The 9960-nt window shown below is 35.6% G+C and overlaps 1 protein-coding gene across 1 annotated transcript; it reads left to right on the top strand.

Annotated features, from left to right (window-relative positions):
* Nucleotides 1–4930: 4930 nt before the first annotated feature.
* Nucleotides 4931–5308, top strand: LOC112098748 (repetitive proline-rich cell wall protein 1-like). Its single transcript, XM_024185215.1, has one exon. The coding sequence runs from the start codon at nucleotides 4931–4933 to the stop codon at nucleotides 5306–5308; it is 378 nt and encodes a 125-aa protein (XP_024040983.1).
* The last annotated feature ends 4652 nt before the right edge of the window (nucleotides 5309–9960 follow it).

The following is a 9960-nucleotide window of genomic DNA, read 5'->3' as shown; positions in this document are numbered from 1 at the left end:
ACCTCTGCTTTTATAACCTTCTATAGATAAAGTCTTTTTTTAATTTAAACCCTTCCTAACTCTCATTTATCCCCTTAGATTTTAATTATAAAATATTTCTATCTTTTATAGGTTGTATCTGTGTCAAACTTTATTTAATTTATTTCTGGACTAAGTAATGTCCTTCCATTGCTGACTCTTATCTTGCTGAGCTTGATTCAACAATAGCCCTTCTATTTGGATTTGGCTTTTTTTGTGCTGTTCATAATCTAAAATTGAGTAAAGACTCTCCACGGGTTAGAATTCATGACTTTTGTCATCCCCCACTCTTAGAAACCATGATTCTTGCTCCCCATTCTTGGGGGAGCATGGTTTTGCTCCCTGGGGAGCATGACTCCTCTTCCCCATTCTTGGGGAGCATGGTTTTGCTCCATGGGAGCATGACTCTTGCTCTCATTCTTGAAGAGCATCACTTTTTGCCACATACCTTTATTGATTATTTTATATTTTCTACAACAACTGCTACTTCTACTCTTGCAAATCCTTCCCATTGCCAGCCGCCCCATGGCTGCATCGACACATCAATCAGTGTTTCAGTTGAATCTTCCTCTGAATCAAAATATCCAACGAAGCCTAGTCAAGCAGAAGCAGTACTGGAGGATAAATGCAAATCACCACCACAAAAACATCCAGGCCATGGCCCATGAGTGATGTAATAGGACTAGCTAGTAGTATTTGCCATAGAAAGAAGAACTATCGGCTCAGGAGTATTAGTGGAATGGTACCAGTGATCACTGATCACAGACACGTGTATGTTTATGTTGTTATTAATGGATAATAAAATGAATCATCATGTTTCCGATCAAAGTTGCAATTCCCTGTCAATCTTTTAATTAACAAGGGATATTTATCATTTAGGATTTTTGCTTTTTTTGAGTTTTGTTCTTATAATACAAAACTACTCTAAGTGAGAAAATTCATATAGAGGCAAAATGATTTTTTTTTATTAAATAAAAGAACACCTCCAACACTTAAGAAAAAATTAGTTTCTTAATATAATTTTTTATTTTATTAATTATCTTATTGTAATTGATATGTATTTATTAAAATTGATAGAAATATAAATATTAAAATAACAATTAAGGCAACAATAATTTCTTAATATTATTATTTATTTTCAAAAGGTTTAGCAGTGAATATATATGATTTCTAAATCTTTGATTCTCAAATTTTTTTTTCATCTTATCAGACAATATCATTAAATAAATCAAGGGGTAAAATAGTCTTTTAACATAAATTAGATAAATTTTTAATCACTTTCAAAGATTTGGTGGTAAAATGATAAAAATTAAAATGTTAGTTGGTAAAAGTAATCGGTTCAACAGCTTGATTTAATTCTAGCTAGTGGTAGTATTCGTATTCTTTCATGGATTCCTTAGTTTTATTTTTTATACCTTAAGTAAATATGAGCTATTATTCATTATGCAATTCTTATCAAAGCTAATTAAAATGAGAGTAATGAAAAGTGAGACCTCGTGACTTCTCATGGATAGTTGCAAGATTGACTCCAATATCTATTTATTTTCAAAAGTTAGCTCATGAATTAAGGGTTGCCTTAAGTTTATATTATTACTCCAGTAACTATATACTCTCAGCTAATGTGAATTAATTTTCCTAACTAGAATCATGTAGTGATTTTGTAGATATAATCTTCATCGCATGAAAAGTGGAGAGGAATTGTGTTAAATAACAATAATGTTGAACCAAGAACCAGTAAAGCAGCGGTTTTGGCTCACCAAGATCCACTCTTAATTACTTCTTGATCCTCAAAACAGCAATTGATCACACAGACCTTGAAGTATATTATTGAATTAACCAAGATGAGCTAATGCAAATCAAAGAAAAATGAAAACAGAACAAGCAATGCAAGGCAGATTTATAGTGGTTTGGCCACTGGAATGCCTACTTCCACTGTGAAAAGATGAGCAAGCTTTTAGTGAACCAGAGTTTTACAAGATACAGAGTTACCGAGAAGGTGTAACTGAATTCCACACTCGACATATCAGATCAAGAGTCTATTTATACACAAAGAATCTGATCTAGAAAGATCTCCCAAACGCCAGCTCATGATCCCTGGGTTTTTCAACAACCTCAGCTGCTTCCCGCGCTCATAACCCCTTTAACAGCCTTTTAAAGCTGCCTCTGACCACGTGTCAAAGTTCTGTTGAACATATTGATTAAAACGCCGACCTGAACTACCGTTTGATTAAGTTGCTCGTGTGCTCGATCATATGTGTTTTCTTGTTCATGCGACCGACACAGGGAGTTTGTCATATAGCCTCTTTGAAGACTTCCTCTGACATGTCACTCCACCTCTAAAACTGTAACTGCCTTGTCGTGCTCCGATAAGAAAGCAGATTTGAGATTCATTCTCCAACAGATAATAATACATACTATACTATATAATGATTAATTCTACTATAGTTTCATTAGAATCCAAAGAAACGTAACATTTTTATTTTCTTGGATTCTTTTTAAGGATGGCAAATATCCAAAGTTGGGTATTATAAGATGATAGATATCCATATTCAAATCCTTTTTTTTTTTCCAAATCCATAACTAAAATTTGCATTATTTAATATCCTCGAGAAAATATAATTAACATGTTAATGTAGGCATGTCATTTATGAAAAGATGGTGGTATATATGGCAATCCTAATGGAATTCAACAATTCTATTTTATGTATTAAAAAATATGTCAAGTCCAGTTTTTTTTTTTTTTTTTTTTGGTCTTATCCACGAGGTATCCTGGGGAGGGCCCCAACTGTGGGAGGCACCTTTAAGCCCGTACCACAACCCAGACTAGAAGTCCCCGCTCGAACCGGGAGGCACAGGTTCTCCCAACAAATGCGACTTCCCTGCGACTCGAACTGGGGAGCAAACCCAGTCAAGCCACTTAAGGGGACTCCATTGCCAGTGGAGCCAACACTTTGTTGGTGTCAAGTCCAGTTTTTAATTAACCATAACTTCGACTAACGTATGCATTATGTTATATATGTTACAATTATAAAAACGTTCATACATGGTAAATTCAGTGAAGATGTAAGAACTTAGGGCACTCAATACATATTGTTTAACAATCCACATTTGCTCCAATTTTTTTCTGTACCCTAAACAAAATGTCAGTTCCGATTATGGTCTTGTTCCTCTCTTTGTTATTTCCCACGGTTCCCTTCCCTGCTAAATCTCGGAGCATACCAAACTCAATTGTTGAGTCCTCTAAACCAAAAATGAGCCAATGTACACCGTGGTACCAGTGCGGCTAAAAATTTGTACACTGTGGTATCGGCACCGTTTACCATACCACCAAGAATTCTGCAAAAACTATACTCTGTGGCATCGGCATCTTTAACCATTCCGCCAAGAATTCCAAAGACTTCTCTTGAGAACGGTGATGATGGCCACAAGTGGTGATGCATGGCTCTATACTGCTAAAACTATGATTAGTTTGCATGAATAATTTGATTATGATTATTATTTTCAATGGAGTTTGCCGAGTTTGGTTCGAGTATTGTTTAAGATTCTTGTTTTGATTTACTCTTGAGCATGAATAATTTAATAAGTTAGTGCTGTTTTATCCTTGAGAAATTAATGATGTTGGTACATCATGGGACTTCATGTACCATGGCAACAAAACGACATTCCAATGGTGTGTTTTATTTCCTTTCTTGGGTTAAAAAAAAAATATATATTCAAATATAGAAATATTTGATAGAACTTTCAGAAAAACAATGATAAATCACACTATGTAATAATTCATTTTATTAATATTTTGTCAGGCTTTAGTCTCTTTGGTATTTTTATTTTCCAAAACCTCGATATTTATTTTTCTGGCAACGCAAACGTTCCCGAGCATGGTACACTGTGTACTTGCTGAGAAGAAAAAGTCTTGATTAAGTAGCACCAGTCCGACCTGTGAAACATTGGATTGTCCCACCATTTTTAATTTAGAAGTGGGACCCACTTTTAGGAAGCATTGATTTAGCGGAGGGAACTGGGACACTCGGGAGTACTTGGCAGAAAAAGTTAATATACATATATTTAAGCCGCGTTGTTTCCGTGCAAACAATTTGTAACGTATGAAGCTGCATGAACAACGTGAGCAGTAACGAATCCTCCCGGATATATAACAATCCGCAAGTAACTCTAATTTCTTCATCCTTCTTATTCCGTGATTTTACTTCAGTCAACTAAATCATGGCAAATCTGAAGCAAAAGCTATTCATGTTCCTCGCACTGGTACTTCTTCTGATCACTGCCACCTCTACTCTTGCAAATGCTTGCCACTGCCACCCGCCTCATGGCTTCGACCCATCAAACAGTGTTTCAGCCGAATCCTCCTCTGAATCGAAATTTCCTACGAAGCCTACTCAAGCAGAAACAGTGGAGGATAAGTGCAAGTCACCACCGCCTAAACCTCCAGGCCATGAGTGATATAAATAATAGGACTAGCTAGTAATATTTACTATAGAAATAAGAGCTATTGGCTCAGGAGTCGGCGTTAAAAGATCGAAAAATAGATTCTAGTATTAGTGGTATCGTATTAGTGATCAAAGGTACATGCATGTCTATGTTGTTCCTCTTTGTTTGTGGTAGTAACGATGAACAAATTATTAACTAGATTTTACTTTTAACAACGATTATTGATAGTGTTTACTTTTAATGACGGTTCTTTAAGAACCATGATTACTATTAATATTATATCTTTTAGCTAGACAAACCACGATTGCTATGTCTAACAACGGTCATTATAATGTTAGATAATAAAATGGTGATGGAAGTGTTAGATATTATGACTGTTCACATAAGAGCAGTTACATTAGCAGCACTATAAAAGGGAACCGGTTTCTGATCTCGTACCATCACAAAAAGTGAAAACAAAGCATAGAAGATGTCTCTCACAGACTTGCTGGTGTTGCTCGTTGGGGTGGTGGTACTTTTCGCCACTCCATCTCTTGCTGATTACTCAAAGAAACCATTTTACAAACATCCCAAGATTGAGAAGCCTTCCCCAAAGCCGCCCAAGACTGAGAAGCCATTACCAAAGCCTCCAGTTTACGAGCCTCCGAAGGTTGAGAAGCCATTCCCAAAATCTCTCAAGATTGACAAGCTATTCCCAAAGCCTCCGGTTTACGTGCCTCCGAAGGTTGACAAGCCTCCCAAGATTGAGAAGCCGTTTCCAGAACACAAGCCACCGATTTTCGAACATCCTATAGTAGGGAAGCCATTCCCAGAACACAAGCCACCCTACAAGCCCCCACACAACTGATTTCATATAAAAAATATACATGTAGCAGCTGTGGAAATTATAATGAAGTTCCGGCTCATGCTTTTTTAATTTTATACTAAAAAAGCTCGTGAGTTCAACAGTAAGATTGTCCACAACCTTAATATACATGTAAGACTGCCCTCGTGCTTATCTTAAAATGGGCTCCTAGCACAAACCCGCCTTTTGCCATCCTTAACCGATAAGGTGGCAAGAAAATTTAAGTAATAAAAAAGTATAAGAGCTTTCTAAAATTAAAAGCAAATGCAGATGTAAAATTTATTCCATTTTATGAAAAAACTTTATCAATTTTTTTATTCATCTTTGTCAAATCCTTATTATTTCAATAAAATTATCAGAATTAGAAAATTCTATAGACTTCATCATGACTTCTAAAAGTACTTGTTTCACAACTCATTTGATGGCTACAATTGATGTCTCATGCACGACTTTATATAATTGTAAATTAACCACTTTTCTTTTTTATTTGAATTTGATTTGATTTAATGATGGAATTGACTATTATGCGGTTCTTCAACTAACATGCGAAAGTGACAGTTGGGTGGTGATTTAATGACGTCCAAACTTGTTGGTGTGCAATGACATTTGTCAAAACGTACGAGTGGAGGCATTGAAATTAATCCGAACATATATGTTTTTAGTTTTGGGCCATTGGTCAGGTGGTTGCCCGTTCAACCCATTTCCTAATTGGGTGGAAGCATTGATATTAAGCTGGATGTATGTTTCAGTTTTGGGCCATCCCACACAAGCAGGTCCATTTTATTTTCACTTTTTCCAAGCGAACTTCATAAGAGGAAATAAATATAGGTCGTGTTTGGCATCTCTCATCATATTGTATTAAAGACTCACATTGTGTTAAAATATTACAGTACAATATTTTGCAGTTACATGATATTTGCATAAACCAAGAAGTTAATGTCAAGAAAAATGGCTGTCAAATTCTAGAAGCAGCTCTTTTTGAACAAAGAAAAATAAAAATGGGCTGTAGCAACTTTGAAGAAGCAAAATTGTTGGCATACAACTTTGACATTGACGAAGCCGAAACGTAGAAAAATGGTGGTGCTGCAGCAAATTTTGACAAGAAAAAAAATAAAATAATAGCCAATTTTGGCTATAAATAGAGGGGCTCACCCCCCTCATTTTAATCATCCTATTTTTTCCCTAGTTTTTTTCATCTATTTTGAGAGAGCTAAAAGTTTGAGAACTAAATATAATTGCTCTTAAATTGAGAGTGTTGGGTATAATTGGGGTTTCGAAAAGTGAGAGTAGTTTTCCTAATTATAGAGAGAGTATAATTGTTCTCTCCTATTATTAGAGAGAAGTTGTAATTTTTCCAGTATAGTAAAATATTTTCTTTCTGTATTCGCCCGTAGACGTAGACTAAAATTTGAACCACATAATTTCAGATGCCCTCTTTGTGTTTGTTTTTCATTTTCTCTCCAATTTCATTTTAGCTGTGACCTAGCTTCACCCGTCGATTATTTAACAGTGGTATCAGAACTACTAGTTGTATTTTTTGGAGTCAGTGTATTGTTCACATATACGGCACTATTTACATATACGATTACTGTTCACGTGAAATAGTGAGAGTCAATCCTAGCAAAGTTAATTCGTGGTAAAAAGCGATGGCGGCAAAATACGAAATTGAGAAGTTCAATAGAAATAATTTTTTGTTATGGAAAATGAAGATAGCTGAATGCTATGTTGAGGAAAAATAATTGCTTGGCAGCAATTGGAGAAATGCTCATGAAGATAACTGATGACAAGTGGAATGAGATGGACGGCAACACAATTGATGATCTACACCCAGCACTTGCAGAAGGAGTGTTATCCAGTACGGCAGAGAAAAAAGACAGCTAAGGAAATATGAGATACTCTCACAAAATTGTACGAGACCAAGTCATTTCACAACAATATCTTCTTAAAAAAAAGACTTTATACTTTTCGAATGGTTGAATTTACATCAATGACCTACCATATCAATACATTGAATGCTCTATTTTCACAACTCACAACGTTAGGTCATAATATAGAGGAAAATGAAGGTGCAGAACTTTTACTTCAAAGTCTACTAGATTTATATGATCAACTCATCATCAATCTAACAAACAAAAACCAAGTGGATAGTTTAGTCTTCGATAATGTTGCAGCCTTCGTATTAAATGAGGACAGCATGCGGAAAAATAAGAAAGACAATCAAGCAAGTTCTCAGCAAGCAGAAGCATTATCGGTGACGAGAGGGAGATCAACGGAATATGGTCCCAGTGGGAGTCACAACCATGGCATATCAAAATCGAGAAGTAAGAAGAATGTTAAATACTACAATTATAGCAAGAAATGACACGTCAAGAAAGAGTGTTGTAACAACCAGAAAAGAAGAGATAGTAAAGATCTTGAGTCATAAAATGCTCAGGGATGTGTAGCAAGTACCTCAAATTATGGAGAAATTCTCTATAACGAGGCAACAATTGTTGCAGAAGGCAAAAAGCGGTTAGCTGACGTATGGCTCATAGACTAATGAGCTACCTGGCACATGACCTCTCGGAGAGAATAGTTCTATACATATGAACCTATCTTAGGAGAATCTGTATATATGGGTGATGATCATGCCTTGGAGGTCGCTGGTATTAGTACTATCAAAATAAAAATATCTAATGATACAGTTCACACAATTGAGGAGGTACGACATATCAAATATTTTTAAAAAAATCTATTGTCTTTAGGACAAACAGATAGTCATGGGTACAAAACTCATGTGGAAAATGGGATCATGAAGATTGCTAAAGACGCGCTTGTAATGATGAAGATAGAAAATATTGGTGCTAATCTATTCATGCTTAAAGAGAAAACACTATAGGAAGCTAATGCATGTGTTGCGTTAAATGGAGAAGAGTCGGCAATGATGTGGCATCTCAAACTTAGCTAATGTCGAAACAAGATTTGAAGAATCTTTCTGAGTGAAAGTATCTTCCAGGGCTCAAATCGATGAACTTACCGTTTTGCAAGTATTGTGTTACAAGTAAGTAGAATAGATTGAAGTTCAGTAGATGTGTTGCCAGAAGTAAATGCATTCTACACTTGATTCTTTTTTATGTTTAAGAATCACCAGACATATCTATGGGAGGTGTAAAGTAAATGGTGACTTCTATTGATGATTATTTCAGGAGATATTGTGTGTATCCAATCAAGAAAAAGTCGGATGTGTTTACAGTATTTTAAGAATTCAAAGTGCGGGATGAACTTGAATCTGGGAAAATGATCAAGTGTTTGAGGACCGATAACGGTGGAGAGTATACAGATGATAAGTTTCTTGTATACTATAAGCAAGAAGGTATCCAGAGATAGTTCACGGTAGCATACACTCATAAAAAAAATAGAGTTGCGGAGCAGATGAACATGACTCTTATAGAAAGAATAAGAGTTATGTTGAGGACTGCTGGTCTACCCAACTAATTCTGGGTATAAGCATCCAAAACTGTCTGTTATATAGTAAATCGATCACTATCCACGACAATTGAGTTGAAGACTCCAATGGAGATGTGGACTGGAAAGCCAGTTGATTACTCTTACTTACATGCATTTGGATGTCCTGTATATGTGATGTACAATGCCTAAGAAAGAATAAAGCTGGATCTAAAATTTAGGAGATATATCTTTTTAGGGTATGCTGATGGAGTAAATATGTATCATATGTGGGACCCCACTGCCCATAAGATCGTTATTAGGAGAAATATTATCTTTATAAAAGATCAACTACAAAGGACAAATGTGGATAATAGCACTGTAAAGGAAAAGTCAGAGACTGTACCGGTATATGTTAAAAATAATTTAGAAGAGAAAGATTCAGATTCTTCTGAAGTAATACCAGAACATAAGGAGTAAGAACCAATCAAGTCCGAGGCTCCAGAAGTTCGTTGGTTAACTCGTGAAAGACGACTGTCAGTGTGGCACTCGGATTATGTTAAAGAGATCAATATTGCATACTATTTTCTAACAGAGGATGGAAAGCCATCAACTTTCCATGAAGCTTTAAACAACTCAGATGTTTCTTTGTGGATGATAGCAATGCGAGAAGAAATTGAAGCTCCACACAAGAATAAGATATGGGAACTTGTACCACTACTATGTGGAAGAAAAACTATTGGAAATAAATTAGTCTACAAGATCAAACGTAATAGTAATGACCAAATGGAGCGGTATCCTGCAAGATTAGTGGTGAAAGGATATGATCAGAAAGAATGTATTGACTTCAATGAGATATTTTATCTGGTAGTTCCACTTACAATAGTCAGAGTAGTCTTGGTGATGTGTGCTACATTTGACCTATATTTAGAGTAGTTAGATGTGAAAACTGCATTTCTTCATGGAGAATTTGAAGAAGAAATTTATATGCTCCAACTAAAAGGTTTTGCTGTAAAGGGTAAAGAGAACTTGGTTTGCAGGTTGAACAAATCTCTATACGGTCTCAAACAGGCGCCAAGGTGTTGGTATAAGTGATTTGATTCATCATCATGAGCTTTCGATACAGCAAACTCAATTCAAACCATTGTGCATATTATAAGAGGTTTGAAAATAATGATTTCATCATTTTGCTGTTGTATGTATATGACATGTTGGTAGAAAACCTTAACAAA

Source organism: Citrus clementina, unplaced genomic scaffold (assembly GCF_000493195.1).
Source record: "Citrus clementina cultivar Clemenules unplaced genomic scaffold, Citrus_clementina_v1.0 scaffold_9, whole genome shotgun sequence".
NCBI classification, from domain to species: Eukaryota; Viridiplantae; Streptophyta; class Magnoliopsida; order Sapindales; family Rutaceae; genus Citrus; species Citrus x clementina.
This window is presented reverse-complemented; position numbering and strand designations above follow the sequence as displayed.